The 24,045-nt window shown below is 30.4% G+C and overlaps 1 protein-coding gene and 1 non-coding gene across 2 annotated transcripts; one reads left to right on the forward strand and one right to left on the reverse strand.

The window, feature by feature from the left end:
- Positions 1-254: 254 nt before the first annotated feature.
- LOC121218102 (small nucleolar RNA R71) lies at positions 255-361 on the forward strand. The gene has a single exon (XR_005914365.1). It is a non-coding gene; the product is annotated as a small nucleolar RNA R71 (small nucleolar RNA).
- A 16,980-nt stretch (positions 362-17,341) lies between these two features.
- LOC107903131 (uncharacterized) lies at positions 17,342-19,509 on the reverse strand. The gene is made up of 7 exons (XM_016829177.2): positions 19,416-19,509; positions 19,164-19,278; positions 19,028-19,087; positions 18,862-18,939; positions 18,041-18,153; positions 17,863-17,950; positions 17,342-17,704 (listed from the first exon to the last, which is right to left on the reverse strand). Exons 1-7 carry the CDS (start codon positions 19,460-19,462, stop codon positions 17,699-17,701), a joined length of 507 nt encoding a protein of 168 aa, XP_016684666.1. The 5' UTR covers positions 19,463-19,509; the 3' UTR covers positions 17,342-17,698.
- Positions 19,510-24,045: the final 4,536 nt, after the last annotated feature.

A 24,045-nucleotide genomic window follows, 5' to 3' on the forward strand; every position in this document is an offset into this window, starting at 1 on the left:
CAATTTTCCTATTTAATTGTTCTACCTGATTTGATAACATGGTGATTGCATCTAGATTGAAAACACCAGTTGCTCTATTAGGCTTTGTCCTCATGACTTGCCACTGATAATTATTCAGTGCCATCTCCTTTATAAATTCATAAGCCGCTTCAGGTGTTTTATTGTTCAGAGTACCACCGGCTGCTGCATCGATCAACTACCTAGTTGAGGGGTTTAAACCATTGTACGAAGTTTGAACCTGTAGGCATAGACGTAACCCATGATGAGAGCACATTCTCAATAAATTCTTATACCTCTCTCATACATCATATAGAGTCTCTAAGTCAATCTGCATAAAGGAAGAGATATGATTCCTCAGCTTAGCTATCTTCGTCGGTGGGAAGTACTTTAGTAGGAATTTATCGGTCATTTGATCCCATGTAGTGATAGAACCTTGTGGTAAAGAATTCAACCATTGTTTAGCTTTATTCCTTAACGAGAAGGGAAACAATCGTTGGCGAATGGCATTGTCAGAAACGCCATTTATCTTGAAAGTATCACAGACTTCCAGAAAATTAGCCAAATGAGTATTTGGATCTTTGTCCTGCAAACCATCAAACTGAACAAATTGTTGTATCATTTGAATAGTGTTCAGCTTCAGTTCAAAATTGTTCGCAGTAATGGTGGGTCTCACAATACTCGATTCAGCCCAGTTAGAGTGGGCTTGGCATAATCGTACATAGTATGAGGGCAGAATTCGGATTTGCTGGATTTGCAGCAACCACAGGGGGTAGCTGATTATTCTGATTACCAGTCATCTCCTCAGTAATAATAATAATGTCCTCTTGCTGTTCCACTATACTATGTCGGCTCTGCCTTGCTTCTCTACGGTTTCTGCGAGTTGTACTTTCAATTTCACTATCAAATACTAATGGTCCCGACGGGTTTCTTCTAGTCATAAACTAAAAAAACCTGCCAGAAGCAAATAAAAGAAAAATTAGAAAACAAAAATTAAACTAAAAACAAAAATAAAATGCAATAAAAATAAATGGCTAAATTAAAAAAAATCGAGTGTTATTAATATTTTAGTCCCCGACAACGGCGCCAAAAACTTGATGGTCACTAAACTAACTATAATTATGACAAAGGCAAGCACACCTATCGAACAATAATATAGCTATGGTGAGTAGAGAATATCGTATCCACAAGAACTAAAAGTACTAGTAATTATTGTTTTTCTATTATTTAGCCGATAAATTGGGATGATTATTTTTTAATTTAAATTTACTAATCTAAATTAACTAAGAACGCAACAGAAAATGAAATAGGAAATAATCGGAGAATACTAAAGAGAAAGACAATACCTAAGAAAGAATTCACCTAGACTTCACTTATTATTCTGAATCTGAATTAAACGATTTATTCACTTGTGTCTTGATCTGTTTAAAGCCCTAAATTATGTTAATATCTCTTTCGAGAGTAAGAACAACTAACTCTAGGTTGATTAATTGAAATCTCTTTCTAATTAAAACCCCTATTGTCGCATTAACTCGATATATGGATTCCCCTATTAGATTTGACTCTAATCTGGTAGATTTATGTCGTCTTATTTTTAGGATTGCATGCAACTCCACTCAATTATGCTAGATCTACTCTTAAACAGGGACTTTTGCTCCATTAAAATAAGCACATTAAAGAAGAATTAATATCCAAAAAATATTAAAACATGAAATAAGCATACATAATTGAGAACAAGAATCAAGTATTTATCATGTAAATAAGAAATCAAATATTAAGATTCATCATAGGTTTCATCTTCCATAGTATCTAGGGAATTTTGTTCATAATCTGAAATGAAAACATCTCGAAGTCAGAAAAACTACAAGACATAAAGAAATTCAATAAAACTTCGAAAGAAGTTAAAATGAGATCTTCAATCTTGAGGAGATCCACTTCTGAGTTGGCTCCGATGGTGTTCTTCAAGTAATTTCTTTAATCTTCTCTGAGTTCCCCCTTAAATATTCTTCTAATTGATATTTATAGACTTTAGAATGCTTAGAAAGCCTAAAAATTGAGTTTTTCAGCGTGTTTGGGAAACAGGGTGTAAAATCCACACGGGCTGGCATATGGGCGTGTGGCCAACCCGTGTGGAAATGCCCAGGCCGTGTGGATCCTGGAAATAGCTCTATTCATCCAATTTTGGCTCGTTTTTCCACTCCTTTTGCTCCCAAACGCTCTCCTAAGTATAGAAACATGAATTTAAAGGATTAGGAGCATCAAATTCACTAATTTACATCATTAATCATCCAAAAATGCATTAAGAATGAGATTAAAATATGTTACTTTTACAGCTTATCAAATGTCGTCATCATAAACATCTTCCTCCTCTTCACTTTATAGCATGCAAATGAAATTTTGAGAAGAATTTTTCATTAATGAAAGAAAATTAAGGGAATAGAAATGTAAATCAATTTTTTTCTAATCTATGGAGAAAGATGAGAGATTTACCTGCCCCATTGTGATTCATTAGCACCAAATCGTCTAGAAATTGTGTCAGACCTAAAGACACAGATTAGAAACATACAATTACAAATTACCTTTGTTTTAAACAGGAATTAAGAAGGAATTTTGGATGATTTTACTCATAAATTTAAACCTATTTCTTTGTGGTAGGTTTGGCAATGTTGGAGATTGAGTGATGGAAACAACTGAAGGTTTGATAGCAGCCTCATTACTTACTTTTTCTTTTCCTTTCATCATCTTAACATAAATTAACAAAGAGAAAAATATGAAGAAATGAGAGAAGAGAAGAGAAGAAATAAGTTTGAATGGGAGAATAATTATGTTTATTTGAGTGAGAAGAGAGAATATATAGAGGTTCATATTAGCATTGAGTAATGCCAGATGTCAATATATATATTGCTAAGGTTATAATTTTTATTTACAAGATCAACACCCTTGAAACAATATTACAACATTAAAAGCCCTAAACCCCAATTAAAAAACACACTTAAAGGAAAAACAAAAAAAAGGCAACTACATCGACTTTTATTTTCATCATTTGAATTCTACAACTTAAAGGCAACCTAGAGGAAGAACGGCAACAATATACACACATGTGTGTGTGTGTATGCCATAAAGCTCAAAAAACCAAGCTAAAGAAGCATTGTAATTTAAGGATAATCACTGATTAATTAGTTGGATAAGATCAAACTAGACTGTCGACCTCTCAATGTTTTATAATAACTTTTGAGTTAATTCTATCATACATCTCTAAATTATGACTCTTATTTTAAATTGGTCTTCAAACTTCAAATCATTCTCATTACATCTTCGAACTACCGATGATATATCAATTAGGTCTTTCCATTACTAAAATCATTAATTTAACTGTAAAATGATACATAAGATCTTATATGACATAATATAAAATGAAAATTTTAAGAAAAAAATGGAATATTGTTAAAATAGATGTTGCCAAAATCTTGGTGTTGAGAATTTCAAAACTTTTACTGATGTTTTATCGTTCACTCTCTTTCTTTCCAGTTTTACTTTTGTTTTTAGTTTTTGCTTTTAAAAGTTAAGTTGCAGCGTCATATTTTTTTTTAAAAAAAGATCAATTTAAATTTAATTATATAAGATTTGACGTGTTATTTAATGATTTTAATAATGAAATGACTTATTTGATATAACTTCATAGTTTGGGGGATGTAATTAGGATACTTTGACATTTAAAAACCAATTTAAAATGAGAATCATAATTTGGGGATGTTTGATGCAACTAATTCTTAGCTTCAACTAACAAAGAGAGGAAGAAAAAAGGAATAAGAGAAGAGAAGAAACAAGTTGGAATGAGAGAATAGAAGAAACAAGTTTGAATGGGAAAAGAATTAAGTTTATTTTAGTGAGAAGAGAGAGTATATAAAAGTGCATACCTAAAGGAAAAATAATATATATTTTTTGCTAAGGCTAAAATTTTTATTTAAAAGATCAACACTATCAAATAAAAAACACACTTAAAAGGAAAATTGATAAAAAGGCAACTATACCAGCTCTTACATTCATTACCTCAATTCTACAACTTAAAGGCAAACTAAAGGAAGAACACAAAAAAAAAAAAAGAAATATGCCATAAAGCCCAAAGCACCAAGCAAATAAGCATTGTAATTTTTAAAACTTGTTAATATTCAATAATTACATGAAGTCTCCAATTATTTTGTAATCAAATTAAATCTCAAATAAAAGAAAATCTCTCAAATTTTTATTTAAATATTATTTATCTATATTATTTTCAAAAAGAAAATATTATTTAAAGAAAATCCCTCGGCCTTCGCTCTCGTAGATCCCCTTATCTTGCCACTTATATTTTTATTTAACAAGAATTTGGGTCACCTATCTTTAAGAGTGTAAAATTATATTATAGTACTTAGAGAAAATACTAGAAAAATATAAAGGGAAGAAATTAGTATGAGTTTTTTTCACCTCCTCACTGTCGTCATCATCAAAAACATTTTTCTCCTCATCACTTAGTTGCATGAAAATAAAATTTTAAGAATAATTTTTCATTGTTCAATGAAAATTACAGAAATAGGAAAGTTAATCCAATTTCTTTTTTCTAATCCATGGAAAAATAAGAGAGATTTACTTGCTCCATTGTGATTCGTTAGCACCAAATCGTCTAGAAATGATGTCGAACCTAAAGACATATTAGAAACATACAATTAAAACTGTCTTTGTTATAAACATGAATTAAGAAAGAATTTTGGCTGATTTTACTCATAAACTTAAACTTGTTTCTTACTGGTAGGCTTGACAGTGTTGGAGATTGATTAATGGAGACAACTGAAGGTTTGGCAGCAACCTCATTACTCAAATTTCTTTTTCTTTTTTCATCTTAATATCAACTAACAGAGAAAGGAAGAAGAAGAAAAATGAGAGAAGAGAATAAATAACTTTGAATGGGAGAAGAATTAAGTTTTTTTGAGTGAGAAGAGAGAATATATAAAGGTACACACTGACATTGAGTAATGCTATATGTTAATATATATTGCTAAGGCAAAAAAATTTATTGACAAAATATCACCACCCCAATACAATGTTCCCCCCCCCCAAAAAAAAATAAAAATAAAAAACACACCTAAAAGGCAACTACACCGGCTCTTACACTCATCGGCTCAATTCTACAACTTAAAGGCAAACTAGAGGAAGAACACCAAAAAAACAAATGAGAAGGATATGCCATAAAGGTCAAAGCACCAAGCAAAAAAAAATGTAATATTCAATAATTATATCAAGTCCCCTATTATTTTGCAATCATAGTAAATCTCAAATAAAAAAAATTCTCTCAAACTTTATTTAAATTTTATTTATCTATATTATTTTCAGAAAAAATTATTTATCTATAATTTTCTAGACACATTGAACATTAAAAACCTAGTAAGAGAGTACATCTATCATTAATGAGAACAAAACACATTAAAGTACATTTTTTGTTTTTTAACGAAAGTACATTGTTTTTTGAAAATTAAGAAGTTATTTCATTATTACATGCATATATTGCATTTTATATTAAGCAATAAAGTTGTCAAAGAAAAATAGTGCTCTACTCTTTGTTGATCTGCATACCCTTCTGAAATTTATAATAATCAAGTCAAAAAAATATATTTGGTTATTAAAGAAAAACTATTTATTTGACACATAGAGGAAGGACCAAGAGAGATAAGTTTTGCTTGAATAATGTAACACCCCAAAACCCGACTTAGAAGTTTCGACCAGATTTTGGAGGTCACATTCACCACAGAGATGACTCAAAACAAAATGTCATTCAGTTATCTTAAAACCATATAAAAATAATTATGTAATAGCTTTGAAACCAAACCGGATTTGGTAATCATAATATTGAAGTCATACGACATAAAAGTACGAAAACAATTAAGTTAACTTAAACCGAAAATCCCATACCATAGTTCACTTAAAGTTAATTACAAAGCCAACTGAATATACTGAGATTCTTCGATTTGTTGAGTCCGAGACCTAACCTTGCGTTTTACCTGAAAAGAGGAAATTGAGGGAGTGAGCTGTAACACCCCCTACCCTTATTCGTCGCCGGAATAGGGTACGAGGCATTACCGAATTAATTTTCCGTTATTACGAGTTAGTTACTATTTATTTACCGAAACATGTCATGACGTCCTTTAGATGGGTCTCCAAAGCCCAAAACATACTTCAGGACCAAACCGGGATTAAATCGAAACCATAAGGAATTTTTTGAAAAATCCAAAATTTTTTTTATGAACTACATATAATCCCTTTATAAATATCCAACCTTCCTTGAAATTTTAAAACAGAGACCAATCCAAACCAACCAATCCATTTCAATCAATTTGATACCAAATCATACTTCTAATATAATTATACCATTTAGCATATTCATGACTCTTTAGTTTAATACATATTCATTAAACAAGTTTTGGCATTTATATAATCATCAAACCATATACATGCCATACAAATCAAAAAGGAAATTTACAAAAGCTACCGGAGATAATTTGGATAGTGTGTTCCTCAGTGTTGATCCGATCCTCTGTATATTTTCATGTCAATCTACAAGAGACTTTGAATACACTCAAGTAAGTTTATAGAAACTTAGTAAGTTCATAGGCATAAAACATAAATCTTACCAAACATTCATACACTTATACATTATACGCCATTACTAAGTTCACCTGTCAACCACAATCATTGGTGAGTCCCCTTGTATAAACTCACTATCACTTATCCATTTACTGTAATTCTTTTGAGTCCATTTGTCACTTACCATCCTTAATCAAATTAGGGAACGCTTATGAAAAATTGAGTACTTCACCTCCACTTTGCCATAGTATAACTATGGTATTGCATATGATCACTTATCACTTTTCGAAGCCATAGCCCTGCCACGGTCTTATACGGATCACATTTATTACTTGTCACTTGTCACTGATTAGATAAGTGTAGCTAAAGCTACCACTTATCACTTGTCACTTGTCACTGATCAGATAAGTGTAGCTAAAGTTACCACTTATCACTTGTCACTTGTCACTGATCAGATAAGTGTAGCTAAAGCTACCACTTATCACTTGTCATTGATCAGAAGTACTCAAATCCGACGTTCCGCTCAATTTGATCATTTATTCAGTTTTCGCATTGTTATTTTATTCTCAATCCATCAACAAATATATATCATCATACACTATATAATTCATGAAATTAACATTTAATCATTAAATTTCAGTCATATGAACTTACCTGGGTCGATTTGTAGAATTTGTGAAAGTTCAGGGACTAATCAGCTACTTTTTCTTTTCCTCGATTTGCTTCGGGTTCTCGATCTATCATTGTAAAATCATTCACTTATTAGTATTGACTTCACCTTAACTCTATTTCGCATCCTTAATGTTTATAACCCGCTTATAAGTAACATTATCTATAATTTCACTATTTATTTATGTATATTCAATGTTGTCCATCCGTGCCATAGTCACTAAATTATTTTTATCTTAAGCTACAGAACTCCAAATTAGGATCTACTAATTTTCCCTAAAACTAAACTCATATATCTTTTTACTATAAAATTTTCAGAATTTTTGGTTTAGCCAATAAGTACATTTTATTCTTTAAAGTCACCTCTGCTCTGCTGTCTCACAGTTCCGACCCTTCTTCACTAAAAATTAATTATCTCCTCGTACAGGATTTAGATGATGTTTTTGTTTGTTATCTTGAAAATAGACTTATTCAGGATTTTAATTATATAAATTTAAGCCCCTAATTATTTTTCTTCAATTTTTTTATGATTTTCCAATATCAAAATAGGGGAACCCGAAATTATTCTGACCTTGTCTCACAAAATTTATTATATCTCATGATTTACAATTCCATTGCTTACATCGTTTCTTTTATGAGAAACTAGACTCAATAAGCTTTAATTTCATATTTTATTCATCCTCTAATTCGATTCTCAAAATTTTTTGTGAATTTTCAAAGTTAGACTACTATTGCTGTCCAAAACTGTTTTAGTGGAAAATGTTGATTTCCATTTTGCCCCAAATTTCATAGTTCATACAATTCAGTCCTTGCTCAATTAACCCCTCAATTAAGCTAATTTTTCTCAATTAGTACTTTACCTATACATTATAAGTTATTTCACAACAATTGAAATTTATAATTTTCACATAAAACCCTAACTTCAAACTCTTTTACTATTAGGTCCCAAACATTCACTCTCTATTCAATTCTTTCAATAAAATCAGCATATAAATAATTTAAAGCTCTAATTCAATGCTAAATCATCATATGCTTCCAGCACATATTCATAGCAACATTCAACTTCGTTCATAGAATCAAAAACTAATGAATTCAACAAGTGGACCTAGTTGTAAAAGTCACAAAAACACAAAAATTTCAAGAAATAATCAAGAATTGAACTTACTTGCTGTAAAAATATGAAAAACCAACTTAGGGAAACCCTTCTATGGCATTTTTTCTGATGAGAATGCAGAAAAATAAAGAGAAATCTAGATAATTCCACTCCAATCCTAGCTTTATTAAGTAAATTTTGTAATTTTCCAATTTTGCCCTTAATTCTCCTTATTTTCTTGCTGATTTCATGTCTTTTCCATTTAGCCCAAATAGACCTTGGGTCTATTTTCCCTTTAAGCCCTCTTTCTTTTATCATTTAAGCTATTTAACCATTTCCCAAAATTTTGCATTTGTTACAATTTAGTCCTTTTTGTTCAATTAACTATCGAAACTTTAAAATTTCTTGACCAAACTTTAATACTAACTTTTTAACACTCCATAAATATTTATTAAATATTTATGGCCCAGTTTAAAATCTTTGAGGTCTCGATACCTCATTTTCGATTCTAATTATTTTAATATTTATTTCTAGTACACTATTCACTATTTTAAAAATTTTCCTAACTTTACATTTAACTTATACTCACTCACTTGTCGGATTTAGTGATCTCGAATCACCGTTTCGACACCACTAAAAATTCAGGCCATTACATGAGCTATGAAAGCTCAATGTGATTTTAAAACAAACGTAAATAAGCAGTGTTAAACGAATGACCAAACACACGAAAATCTTAGCAGTTCAATATATCTATACACATTGTATAAGAAAATTAGTACACTAATATTATTATCATAAGTGGATAAAACCTAAGACCTCTAAAAAGTGCACTAGCTACTTAAGCATTATGTCTAGGTCATTTATTAGTTACTTATTTCAATTAACCCTGAATATTTTGGGTTGTTAAAGTTTAATGCATACAAGTATTTTTTTGGAACATTGATACTTAACTAATGGAATGCCTAGATCATCTCTATTGCCTGATAAAATAATCTTGTCAGTATGGGTAGAAATGATCTTTCCTTCGTGATCAGCTATAGCGGGAACTCCCGAATCTAGAGCCAATTGGCATTCCAACCCAGTTCCAACAACGCACTCTTGAAATGAGAAAGTGAACCTACTTGGCGTTGCATATTAGAACTCTTTAAAGCCCGATTCGCATCATTATGCTCGATAAAAGGAATGAGGGAAGCTCCAATAGAAAAATATTGAAAAGGAAAAATACTATTCACTACTTTCTCTCTTACTAATAAATTCTTCCCCAATTTATAAAGGAAAAATATACATTGATTGGGGAAAAGATTCGAATCTCCCCTTTCGACCATACCATTATTGAACCAAGTGTTTGGAGTGAAAATTAGATAATAATTTAATGTATTTCAAATAATAAATCAACACGTGATAAGTTACATAAATTCTTTTTGAGATCATCATTTTTTGTCACAATTAGATAGGATTATAATTTTCGTAAAATTTTATTATAGTACCTAAATAAAAATACTAGAAAAATGTAAATCGCAGAAAATTAGAATGAGTTTTTCCTTCACCTCTTCGTTATCGTCATCATCATAAACATCTTTCTCACCATCACTTTGTTGCATGCAAACAAAAATCTGAGAAGAATTTTTCATTAATCAAAGAAAATTAAGGGAATAGAATTGTAAATCCAATTTTTTTTTCTAATATATGGAGAAAGGTGAGAGATTTACCTGCCCCATTGTGAAAATTTAACACCAAATCATGTACAAATTGTGTCAGACCTAAAGTCACAGATTAGAAACATAAAATTACAAACTACCCTTGTTATAAATAGGAATTAAGAAGGAATTTTAGATGAATTTACTCATAAATTTAAACCTATTTCTTGGTGGTAGGCTTGACGATGTTAGGGATTTAGTAATGGAGACAACTGAAGGTTTGATAGTAGCCTCATTACTCACTTTTTCTTTCATCATCTTAACATCAACTAACAAAGAGAAAATGATAAAGAAATGAGAGAAGAGAAGAAATGAGTTTGAATGGGAGAAGAATTAAGTTTATTTGAGTGAGAAGAGAGAATATATAAAGGTGCATACTTGCATTGAGTAATGCCATATATAAATATATATATATTGTTAAGGATAACATTTTTATTTAAAAGATCAACACCCCAAAACAAGGTTACAACATTGAAAACACAAAAACCCCGAATAGAAAACATACATAAAAGAAAAACAACAACAAAAAGCAACTATGCCAACTTTTACACTAATCAACTCAATTCTACAACTTAAAAGCAGACCAAAGGAAGCAAAGAAAAAAGAAAAGAAAAGAGATATGCCATAAAACTCAAAAACCAAGCAAAGAAGCAAAGGTAAATCTAGGGGGCTGGCAGAGGCCCTTTAAAAAGTTCTAAAATTTTAAATTAGTAAAGGTAAAATTACACTTTAGCCCCCTAAAATTATAAAAAATTGATTTAATCCTTTAAAAATATAAAGATATAAACTATAAAAAAATTAAAATTTCATTCATCCCCTAAAAAATTATTCTGGCTTCGCCCCTACAAAGAAGCATTCAAATTTTTAAGACTTGTTAAGATTTCAATAATTACATTAAATCCCTAATTATTTTGTAATCATATTAAATCTCACATAAAAGAAAATTTCTATCAAACTTTTATTTAAATATTTTCGATCTATAATTTTCTAGACACATTGAACAACAAAAACTTAATAAGAGAGCAGATCTATCATTGATGAGAACAAAACACATTAAAGTACATATTGTGTTTTAAAGGAAGAACATTTTTTTTTGAAAAATTAAGAAGTTATTTCTGTATTACATGCATATATTTCATTTTATACATTATGCTCTTTGTTGATCTACATACCCGTCAAGGCTAATAAGATTTAAAGAAAAAAAATTAAAGAAAAAAATGAATATTGTTAAAATTGATGCTGTCAAAATCTCGATTTTTGAAGTTTTCAAAGCTTTTACTAATGCTTTATCGTCCACTCTCTCTTTTTTCAGTTTTACTTTTAAAAGTTATGTTCCAACGTTTTATTTTTCAAAAATATGATTTTAAATTTAGTTTACATAGATATGGTATGTCATTTAATGGCAATCGATATTGTTGTCAATGTGAGTTTGGGCACACTAAAACACATTTATCCTCTTATTTAAATGTTGTGGAGGGGATACAGGTGATTTTAGGGATGATAGTTTCAAGATATCTCATGCAATTAATTCTTATCTTCTTTTCATTAAAACAAATGAGGCTAATTGATTTTGTAATTCAAAATTATAATTTTTAAGAATGGTTAATATTTAATAATTAAGTTAAATCATTAATTATTTTATAATCATATTAAATCTCATATAAAACAAAATTTCTCTCAAACTTTTATTTAAATATTTTTTATCTATAATTTTCTAAGAACGTTCAATAAGAGATCACATCTATAATTTACATATTGTTTTTTTAAAGGAATTACATTTTCTTTTTTGAAAATTAAGAAGTTATTTAATTAGTATATGCATATATTGCATTTTATATTCAACATCAAAGTTGTAAAATAGAAACAATGTTCTGTTTTTTGTTGATTTGCATACCCATCAAGGCTCAAGCACCGATGAATAGCTTCCGTCTGAAATATAATTATTAAGTTTCTTTCGTCAACAATAGAAGTATGTATTTCTTCAGAAGAAGAAGAAGAAGAAGAAGAAGAAGAAGAAGAAGAAGAAGAAGAAGAAGAAGAAGAAGAAGAAGAAGAAGAAGAAGAAGAAGAAGAAGAAGAAGATAAAAACAAAATAGATATATGTATACCGTTGTCTCTTCAGCATGGCTTGTATTCTTTAGTGTATTCGTAAATTAGATGTCTTCGTTAATCTTGAATTAATATTTGCAACTAATTAAGTTGTTCATACCATTAGTATTAATCCGTGACAAATTATTCACTACTTTCTCCCCTTTTAATAAATTCTTCCTTGATTTATAAAGGGTCTATATATACATATATAAATATACATTGATTGGGGGGAAATGATTCGGATCTACCCTTTTAATCATACAATTACGGAACTGAATGTTTGGGCTAAAAAGTAGATAATAAATTAATATATTTTAAATAATAAATAGAAACGTGATAAATTACATAAATTCTTTTCGAAATCATATTTTTGGTCGGAATTGGATAGGATAATAATTTTTTATAAAATGATATTATACGGTCTAAAGAAAAATATTAGAAAAATGTAAAGGAAAGAAAATTAGAATGATTTTTTTTTCACCTCTTCATTATCGTCATCATCATAAATATCTTCCTCCTCATTATTTCAATGCATGCAAACAAAATTTTAAGAACATCTTTTCATTATTCAAAGAAAATTAAGGTAATAGAAATTTTTTTTCTGCCAAGCTTTTATCTTATTTGGTCGGGAAAGAATCCATCTCCGCTTCAAAATTCACTAAATTGAGGTATCCATTCAAAACTTAAAATACCATCACCAATGGAAAAAAAAAAAAGGTGTTGGAATAGAACTTTGAAAGAACACTTTCAAGAGGAAGGATGTAAGTAGTGAGCTTTGTAAGTTACCATTGTGCTTAAGTCTTTACAAAAAAAAGTCACTTAATTTTGAACTTTTTAAGTAAAGTATGAAATCTCAAAATTTGTCAAAATTCAGGGACTAACGGTATATTTTACCTTAAAATTTTAACCTCGAAACTAAGGCCTTACTGGAGCGAATGTTTTTCAACTTGGAACAACGAAACCACACTCAAAATTAATCTTTTGGTCAGTTACACTACACCAAACTAATGTCAGGTTTCACACTTTGAAACAAAGATTCCTTGGCTTTATATGGAAATCAAATTAAAACTGTTTTGTTTTAGGGTGTGCCTTTTTTAGGGACTAATAAATAGTATTAGCCCACTTGCCTTAGTTTTGAACCAATTTAAGGATAAGATCAAACTAGACTGTGGACCTCCAGATGTTTTATATTAACTTTTGAGATAATTTTATCAGCATCCCTAAATTATGACTCTTATTCTAAATTGGTCCTCAAGTTTCAAGTCATTCTAATTACATCTTCAAACTACCAATGTTATTTTAGTTAGGTCTTTCCGTTGCTAGAATTGTTAATTTAATTGTGAAATGATACATAAGATCTTATATGGCATAATCTACAATGAAAGTTTTAAGAAAAAAAATGAAATATTATTAAAATAGAGGTTGTCAAAATATTGATTTTGAGGTTTTTAAAGCTTTTACTGATGCTTTATCGTTCACTCTTTTTTTCCAGTTTTACTTTATTTTTAATTTTTGCTTTTAAAAGTTATGTTGCAACATCTTATTTTTTTTCTAAAAAGAGTCCTTTTAAATTAAGCTACATAAGATTTGACGTGTCATTTAATGGGTTTAACAACAAAAGGACCTGATTGACATAACTTAGATAGTTTAGGGATGTAATTAGAATATTTTTGAAGTTTGAGAACCAATTTAAAATGAGAATCATAGTTTTGGATGTTTGATGCAATTAATTCTTAACTTTCTTTTTTAATATACAATAATTACATTAAGTGTCACTTATTTTGTAATCAAATGATATTAAATCTCAAATAAAAGAAAATTTCTCTCAAACTTTTATTTAAATATGTTTGATTTTTCGAGATCAATCTTATATTTTAGATCTATAATTTTCTAGACATATTGAACATAAAAAACTTAGTAAGAAAGTACATCTATCATTGATGGGAACAAAACACAATAAGTACATTTTTTTGGAAAAATAAGAAATTATTTCATTATTACATATATTGCATTTTATATTAAACACCAAAGTTGTAAAAAAAAAAATGTTATGCTCTTTGTTGATCTTCATACCTATCAAGGCCTAAGCACCAACAAATGCCTTCCATCTGAAATCCATAATAACCAAATTTCTTTTATCAACAATAGTGGTATGTATTACTTCAAAAAAAAAAATACATATATGTACATCGTTGTCTCTTCAGCATTGCTTGTATTATTTGGTGCGTTTCTTGAAGATGTCTCCAAAAATCTTGAATTAATATCTGCAACCAATTAAGTCGTTCATACTAGAGGTGATCATGGGTCGGGCTAGGCCGGGTTAGGCCCAAACAAAAATTTAGGCTTATTTTCTAGGCCCAGGCCCGGCCCGACCCGAAATATGGGCATAAAAATTTGTCCAAACCCGGCCCAAAAGAAAATTGTTAAGCCCGAGCCCAGCTCGACCCATATTAAATATATATTTAATATATATACAATATATATTTGATTAAAAATAAATAAATATATTTAATATATAATTTGGGCCGGGCCGGGATGGGCCCGGGCTAAAAAGTTTTACTCGAGGCCCGACCCGTTTTCTTATTTTTTTGCCTAAACCCATATCTCGGACCTATATTTTTACTCGAACCGTCCCATTTTTCGGGCGGACCATCGGACCGGGCCAGGTAGCTCAACCCATGATCACCTCTAGTTCATACCACTAATATTAAACCATGACAAATTATTCGCTCCTTTCTCTCTTATTAATAAATTCTTCCCCAATTTTTAAAGGGTTTATATATACATATATAACTATACATTGGTTGGGTAAAAGATTCGAATCTATCCTTTTGATCATACCGTTTTCGAACCTAACGTTTGGAGTGAAAAAATAGATAATAATTTAATGTATTTAAATAACAAATGGAAACATGATAAGTTCATAAATTCTTTTCAAGATCATTATTTGCCGTCAACTCGTTAGATAGGATAATAATTTTTGTAAAGTTTTATTATAGTACCAAAAGAAAAATACTAGAAAATGTAAAGGGAAAAAAATAGAATGATTTTATTGTTCACCTCTTCATTATTGTCATCATCATAAATATCTTCCTCCTCAACACTTTATTGCATGCAAACGAAATTTTGAGAAGAATTTTTCATTAATCAAATAAATTTAAGGGAATAGAAATGTAAATCCATTTTCTAATCTATGGAGAAAGATGAGAGATTTACCTGCCCCATTGTGATTCATTAGCACCGAATCGTATAGAAATTGTGTCGGACCTAAAATCACATATTAGAAACATAAAATTACAAACTACCTTTGTTATAAACAAGAATTAAGAAGGAATTTTGGATAATTTTACTCATAAATTTAAACCTATTTCTTGGTGGTAGGCTTGGCAATGTTGGAGATTGAGTAATGGAGATAACTGAAGGTCTGGTAGAAGCCTCATTACTCATTTTTTCTTTTCCTTTCATCATCTTAGCATCAACTAACAAAGAGAAAAAGATGAAGAAATGAGAGAAAAGAAGAAATAAGGTTGAATGGGAGAAGAATTAAGTTTATTTGAGTGAGAAGAGAGAATATATAGAAGTTTATACAGGCACTGAGTAATGCCAGTTGTCAATATATATATTGCTAAGGTTATAACTTTTATTTAAAAGATCAACACCCCTTTGATCATACTGTTATCAAATCTACCCTTTCGATCATACCGTTTCATCATCTTAACATCAACTAACAAAGAGAAAAAGATTGAACGGGAGAAAAATTAATTTTATCTGAGTGAGAGGAGATAATATATAGAGGTTCATACTGATATTGAGTAATGGCATATGTTAATATATATTGTTAAGGTTATAATTTTTATTTAAAAGATCAACACCCCTGAAATAAGATTACAATATTAAAAAACACAGAAACTCGGGCTAAAAACACACCTAAAGGAAAACAACAAAAAGGCAACTACGTCAACTTTTACATTCATCATTTTAATTTTACAACTTAAAGGCAAATCAGAGGAAGAACAACAAAAAAATGAAAAAGATATGCCATAAAGCTCAAAAAAACAAGCAAAGAAGACCATTTTTAAGACTTGTTGATATGCAATAATTACATTAACTCTCAAATTATTTTATAATCACATGAAATCTCAAATAAAAGAAAATTTATCCCAAACTTTAATTTAAATATTTTTTATCTATAATTTTCTAGACAAATTAAACATTAGAAAGAGAAGAAATAAATAAGTTTGAATGAGAGAAGAATCAAATTTCTTTGTGTGAGAAGAGAGAGAATATATAAAGGTGCATGCTGACACTGAGTAATGTCACATATCAAAAATATACACCGCTAAAGCTAAAATTTTAATTAATAAAATATCAACACCCCAAAACAAGGTTACAACAGTATTAAGAAACCATAAAAAAATACAAAATGAATAAGATACACCTAAAGAGAAAACAACAAAAAGGCAATTACAAGAACTCTTAAACTCGTTAGCTCAATTCTAGAACTTAAAGGCACACTAAAAGAAGAACACACACAAAAAGAATAAGATATGCCATAAAGGCGAAAGCACCAAACAAAGAAGCATTGTTATATTTAAGGCTTGTTAATATTCAATAATTACATTAAGTTCCTAATTATTTTGTAATCATATTAAATCTCAAGCAAAATAAAATTTCTCTCAGACTTCTTATGTAAATAATTTTTTATCTATAATTTTTTACACATATTGAAAATTAAAAACATAAGAGAGATTTACCTTCTCCCTTGTAACTCATTAGCACGAAATCGTCTAGAAACAATGTCAAACCTAAAGACACGAATTAGAAACATACAATTAAAAACTGTCTTTTATATAAACATGAATTAAGAGGGGATTTCGAATGATTTTACTAATAAACGGAAACCTATTTCTTGGTGGTAAGCTTGGGGCTGTTGGAGATTGAATAATGGAGACAACTAAAGGTTTGGTAGCAACCTCATTACTCAAATTTTCTTCTTCATTTATCAACTTAACATCAACTAATAAAGATAGGAAGAAGAACAAATGAGAGAAGAGAACAAATAAGTTTGAATGAGAGTATTAAGTTTGCTTGAGTGAGAAGAGAGAGAATATATAAAGGAGTACACTGACATTGAGTAATGCCTGATGTCAAAAAATGTATTTATTTTGCTAAGGTTGAAATTTTTATTGATAAAATTCCAACATCCCCAAAACAAGGTTACAATATTAAGAAACCTTGAATAAAAAACACACACCCAAAACAACAACAAGAAAACTACACCAGCTCTTACACTCATCAACTTAATTCTACAACTTAAAAGCATACTAAAGGCAACTCAGTTTATAGAGAAAGACACTTCCTGATGCAATTAATGCCCAAAATATAGGTGATGCTGGCAAAGTAATCAAATTTAAAAATCTTAATAAAAATATCATCCAGCGTTTGAACAACTCGCTCCTAAGATTTATTCACTAAAAATCAAAACTCTGTAATTGTTGAGATCAATCAGCACACTTGAGAAGTCCCCACAAAATTCTCATTTCTGCAAAATTCAAGGTAAATAATCAGATCCTCTAAGTGTAATTAGCTAAGGCAGATTTAGCATAATTTTAGTGGTAATATTGGCTGGTTAGACATTCTACATTTCGAGTGCATGAAAGGTAAGGCAAAGCTTAGTTATGTTCAGAAAGCAGTAATTACCTTGTACTTGGCAAATAGCCTGAGATGGGGATCAATTGGCAGTCCAAGCTCCTCATACATTGGATCATAGAGTGAATTCATGATTGGCCTGAAATCATTGGACTCTTTAGTCAGCATTTTCAACAGTTAAGACAAACTTATTCAGGATAGACAAATGAAGCCTGTAAAATTAAACAACCTTGGAGGAAGAAGGTTGCCAATGTCAGGACTAGCACTAGCTCCAATCGGTAGAGACAAAGAGTTACTCATGATTTGTTCAGCACTTGGTGCTTGCGGCTCATTGTTTTCTCCCTGTAATTAATGAAAGACCAGACATTATTAACTTCAAATCGTATTCGGTTATAATAGAAAAATAACCATACAACAAAGCTTAATGCTATTACTTGATTAACCTTTTTCCTTTTTAAATTGATTAGATTTAGTTTGTTATATAAATTTGAGAATGAAATTACTATATTTGAATGTCGAGTTTCCCTTAAATAAGTAACCGACAAACATAAAAATAAATAAAAATGATTTGTCACGATTTGACTTGCCTATGGGGTATGGATCATGTTGTTGTGAGAACATAAATTAAAATTGTTCTTTTTAGGCTCTCATAAGCTCGACGAAATTTTGTTATTTCCAGTTGGATCTCTAAAAATTTGAACCCATGTCACATTACACAAATTAATGCAATTTACATAATAGATACCAGTTGATCTACATGGATTTGAATGTTTAGAGGCGCACCTAATAATGACAAAATTTTAAGAGATATGTGGATGCCCATAAAGAACAATTCCAAATTATGTACTCACGACATAATCCATGTCCCTCAGGATGAAATGATGGTTAATACTATATTCATGATGTCTACAGCAATTTACAGTTATTTTAAGATCCAAATTTCTTGTTTTCAATCCAAGTTAACACATGCAAATATTCTATAAGTTATGAACATAAACAGTATATAGAAAATATTGAATCCAAATTTGAGTAAAGTTACTAATAATATACCCTGAGGCGCTTGAAAGCTGATGATTCTCCCACTTCGAGTCTGCTCCTTGCATTGCCTCGCGGTTCGGAAGTTCCTTGCTAAGCCAATTTAAAAACAAAATAACCTCAAAGGTAGAGGAAACAAATTAATTTAGATCCTAATGCAGGAATGCTGATGAGATGATACCTCACTGTGGTTGCTCAGTGGCGTTTGCGTAAGATTAGGAGCTGATGACCCAACAGTTTCCTATTCATTGTTGAATTTGGTTAGGAAATTATATAATTATTTCCAGGAAATCTTGTTAGTGAGAAAGGTATTTTACATGTAGAAGAGATGAGTTCAGGAGTAAGCTAGACATGGGAGTCCCAGAGCTAGGATATGTAGCTGTTGGTTTTGTAGTTTGATTCAGAAACCCTCGTTGTTGCACAGCTACAGGCCTGTAAACGAAGTTTAAAATCTAAATCAAATAACAAGAGTAGAATTTAAGCGTATTCAATGTGTTAATGATAAAGTTAGTTCTCAATAAAAAATATAAAAGGGTGATTGATAACAAGAAAAGGGAATCAAAATTCACCTAGACAGCTCAGAATTATGATGTTCTTGATTTGGTAAATTAGGCATAATTGACAATAGATTACTTGCTTGCGAATCTTGAGCTGGTAATAGAAGGGAACTGAAAGCCAAATAGATAGACTATGATTAAAAACTACTTAAAACAATATGCATTGGGTCATAAATTTAACTTGAAAAGATAGAACACACCAATCCCAAATTTCTTTTCGTTTAGGCTTAGTTCTACAAGTATCTAAATTCTAAGGGTCATGTTGAATTGGGTTCAAACTGAAATTTCAATTTCGGTTACCTAAGTTCAAGGTGATTCCAAAATGTAAAAATCATAACTGAGTCGTGTCTAATTGAGTCGATCAGATAGTCCAAGCTTTGAACAAATTTACTTGTTTTCTTGACAATGAAATCTAGAAGAAAGATAAGTTGTACGTACCTCAAAGGAACGAAAATTTCATGGAACACGATGCTACCAGTTTGTAAATTATATAGTCCAAGTGCCCATGGGATTTGATTATTTTGATAGGAGAATTGTTGAGCCCTAAAATATCAAAAGAACAAACAGTTGATTCTCATAAAGTTCCCTTTAGAAGATATACCAAAGTAGATAAGAGTAGAGATCGAATACATAAGCTCCATAGGTAGTGAATGCTTAGTCAGGTCGGAATTCTGGAGCAGTGAGCCAGATGCATTAGGCATACCGGCCAATTGATTAAGCAACTGCATCGGGTTACTCAACTGCTGGGGCCTATATTAGATATACGAAAAAATCAATCACAATATGGTTCTAAATTTCTTATGTTGATGTGATATATAAATTATCTACAAAATACCTTGGAGGTGTAGAAGCTCTCGGCAGCATTAAGTTGTAACAGAGAGGATCGGAAATGTTAGTTGCTTTGAATTGATCAACTAGTGACCTGAAATCCAAAGAAACAACGTACACAGTTAGGTATATATCTCAGTACTATTGTTTCGATTCCAAACAAGAAGATTGAGGTCAGAAGATATCAATTCAATACCCTGGTGCCAAAGACCTATAAAGATCAGTCTCTTTATTACAAAACCAAGTAGGGGCTGGAGTCTGGTTGGTTTGGGTAGATTCTCCATTCAGAAATCTGATCCCAGTCTGCTTATCATTTATTTCAAACTCAGTCGAGAAAATGCGACCCATACTAATCTTGAGTTAAAGTAAACAATATTTGTACTCACTGGGCTTTGAGGGCACAAATTTGGGTAGTGAACTGCTCGCTGATTGCGATTGGAACGAGGGTTTCCCTTTTTCTTTTCAACCCCATCAGCAAACAATATTTTCTTGCCTTTATCGAGGGGTTCTACCCGTTGAGGCCTATTACAATGTTAGAAACATGTCATGTTCAATTGGTAGAGGAAAATATCATGCATCTTTACTTTTAAAAGGTCAACAAAGGAGTCAACATACCGCTGAAGCTCAGCACGGAGGCTTCTTCCAGTTTGAGTATTGAGCTTGTTTGCTGGACCTGAATTGCCCAAATGCTTTGAGTGAGACGATTGAGTTGCAGAGCTTCCATTTTGTGGGATATTTGCCGCCTGCTTGAGATAAGAGAAAGTCATTGTCTGTTATTATTCATCATGTTTTAGAAGCAGGAACTGACTGATTGGAATGGGTTGGGAGAGGTACCAGTGCCACAGAGAATGACTGTGTTGGCTCCATTATAAGAGGAGTAAACGAAGTTGCTTGTTGTGCAGCTGTGGCATCACCACCTGAAGAACCACTGCCTTCAATTCCTGGAGATGTTGGCTGCATAAGCTTCTCGTTCGACCTCCCATGCTGAAGCAAAGGTTCATCAGTAGTGCCTGCAGGTGATGACACCAACTTCGCTTTCTGCTATCGGCAAATACAACAATGTTTATATCAGTCAATGGCAAGGAATAAATAATCTGAATCGCGGTCCATCCTCTTGTTCTTGTAATATTCACATTAGTTTGGGAGAACTAACAGGCAAAGGATTTGAGTCGACATTGAAGTTGGCATTCATTTGATCCAGCTGAGGCTGATCATCTCCTGCTGATGCCAATCCAAGTTCCAGTTTCGCATCCTCCTGCTTAAATTGAACCCAAAATTTTCCATGAGATTATACTTATTTCAAGTAAATGAACTAGGCATTGATGTTATAAAATTACTCTATGTAGGGATTTAAACAGCGACCACATTACAAGGTTACTATCATTATTTTGCAATACAAGTTGATGAGTCCAAGACATGGTCAGTGACAAATTAAATAGAAAAATGGAGATGTACCGATGCTTTCTGCATCCGTGATGCTTCTAGTTCTTTTGCTGTATACTCAGCAAGTAATGACCCTGATAGAGACAGGTTTGGACCATTATTAGCCGAGGGAAATTCAGGGACTTCATTGTCATGATCAAAGGCAGGGAGATTGAACTTGGAAATTGGCTGCTTATTTTTTTGCATATCCTCATCCCCATTAGAAGCAAATAACTGGAACTTCAAATTAGCTGCTTTTGAGCTACACCCTTTCTCCATATCTTGTTCTGCTTTAAAAACATATAAATAAAGCAAAATAGGGAAATTAAATCAGTCGGATGTTGAAGTTATATAAAGAAAAAGAAAAAAAAATTATGATACGTAGCTCCAAAGAAAAAAAAATAAAACAATACTTTTACCATTTTATTTGGATAATTTTCAAGTAAGATATCTTTTTGTATTATTACTTTTTGGTGGACCCATGGTAATGGTATGTTCTTACATTTGCCGTCTGAGCAAATACGGGAATAAGTTGACCAAGTGAAGCCAGGAAGGATTCAATTCAAGTCCAGATATGCTTTCCTTAAACATTCACTATCAAACAACACCATATTTAATGATATTTATTATATCATATTTTCATGATGCTAATTTTCTTAATAAAAATAAACATTATACCAAAAGAATTATAAATATATATTAGCCCTTCAGTTCAATTTTACTAAAATGAGTGTTTTAATACAAGATGTGTATTAATATATGTCCGACTAATTACAATATACAATCTATTTAGTATAATCATAACCAACAAATAACGGACAAAACATACACAAAATAGGAGCGAATAATACCAACACCTCGTTGACTTTATTTATTTATTTATTTTTAAACTCATTGTTTAAGTTTTTCTCAAATAATAATAAAATTATTCTAAATCTTATTTTATGTATACATTACACACTTCCGTGAATGATGTGTAAAAGGAAATGTTTTTTTTTAAACTTTTCTAAATTCATTCATTTTAAGCACAATAATTTTAAATTTTATACAAATTAAGGTGATATCTTCCTTGCATTCTCCATAAAATAGATATAGATTTAAGTTTATAAATGATGTCACAAAAAAATTCTTCAGAACTTTTAATTTTACCGCCAATAAATCGATAGCATCAATTTCAAACACAAAATAACAGATCGATAGTATCAACGTCAAACACAAAATAATTTGTTTCTATAAACGTAAATATAAATAAAGATATAAGCCGTCCAGTTCATTTATATCTTTTGTTTTCTTTCGAAAAAGAGGCGAAATAATAATTAAAAGGAAGTGATTAATTAGAGATAGATATTGAAAACATCAAAAGCACCGTTGAATGATTGAAACCAATCTACTATGGTGATAAATGAGAGGTAGAAAGAGGCCTTTACCTGATGGAAGATGGTATGTTTTGGTGATAAAGGAGACCACAAGAGAGGCAAGCAATGGGGGCTAAAGGAGGAGGAAGCTTAAGCACAAAAGATGCATGTAAAATGAAGATGGGAATGTGTTGTGAAAATTGAAAACTTTGAATGCTTATTTATAGGGGAAAAATGGTATGCTTCTAATTTTTAAACATTTGTTAGGATAATTTTAATTTGATGTATAATTTGGGATTTAATCTAGTAGTAGAATATATCTTTTAATTAATTAATTAAAATTTTTTAGTAATAACGATTATAATTTCTGTTTTGAAGACATTTATCTCAAAAACATTTAAATAAATAATATCTTTTATTTTAAGAATTGAGCTTTACTTATAAATGCTAATATTCATATATATAGTATATATGAGGTTTAAAATTAAACAAATTTAAAAATAAAATGTAATATATATTTTATTCTTATAAAATTTTAACGAGTATACATATCTTACCCAATTATATATTAAATCAGTGCGAAAGTAAATATAGTTATATATAAGGTGGTGATGATTTGTGATTTTGGACATTTACCTATATTTGCTTGTAAATAAGAATCATTATATATGCATATATGGTTAGCATTTAATATAATTAATGTACAAATCCATTATAAGATATTGTTAACTTATTTAAAACCCTTAACACCTCATTAAGAAGATTTTAGAAATAAATTACTTACTGTTCCATTTAAATATTTATTGCTTTGTGAGATGATACCAAAACTTGCCATAAACTCAAATTAACTGTAAAAAGAATTGACAGCTCCATACGTAGCTGTATTTATTTCATACTGTATTCTTAAAACTATAGTTTGAAAACCATGGGCATTAAGAATTAAGACAAAACCATTCTTTTATATATATATAATTTATTATTAAGTACATATTAGAATTTTAATATTTATTAAAAGTAAATTTTTATACCATGTATAG

The sequence above is a fragment of the Gossypium hirsutum genome, chromosome D05 (assembly GCF_007990345.1).
Source record: "Gossypium hirsutum isolate 1008001.06 chromosome D05, Gossypium_hirsutum_v2.1, whole genome shotgun sequence".
Lineage (NCBI taxonomy): Eukaryota > Viridiplantae > Streptophyta > Magnoliopsida > Malvales > Malvaceae > Gossypium > Gossypium hirsutum.

What these genes read in the sequence shown, in the direction of transcription:
- LOC107903131 (XM_016829177.2), bottom strand. Translation starts at nt 19,462, where the DNA reads ATGCCTAATTTACCAAATCAAGAACATCATAATTCTGAGCTGTCTAG. An exon ending in CAGCTTTCAAGCGCCTCAGG is followed by an intron (nt 18,154 to 18,861) that starts GTATATTATTAG and finishes CATTAATTACAG; the next exon opens with GGAGAAAACAATGAGCCGCA. An exon ending in GGCAACCTTCTTCCTCCAAG is followed by an intron (nt 17,951 to 18,040) that starts GTTGTTTAATTT and finishes CAATGATTTCAG; the next exon opens with GCCAATCATGAATTCACTCT.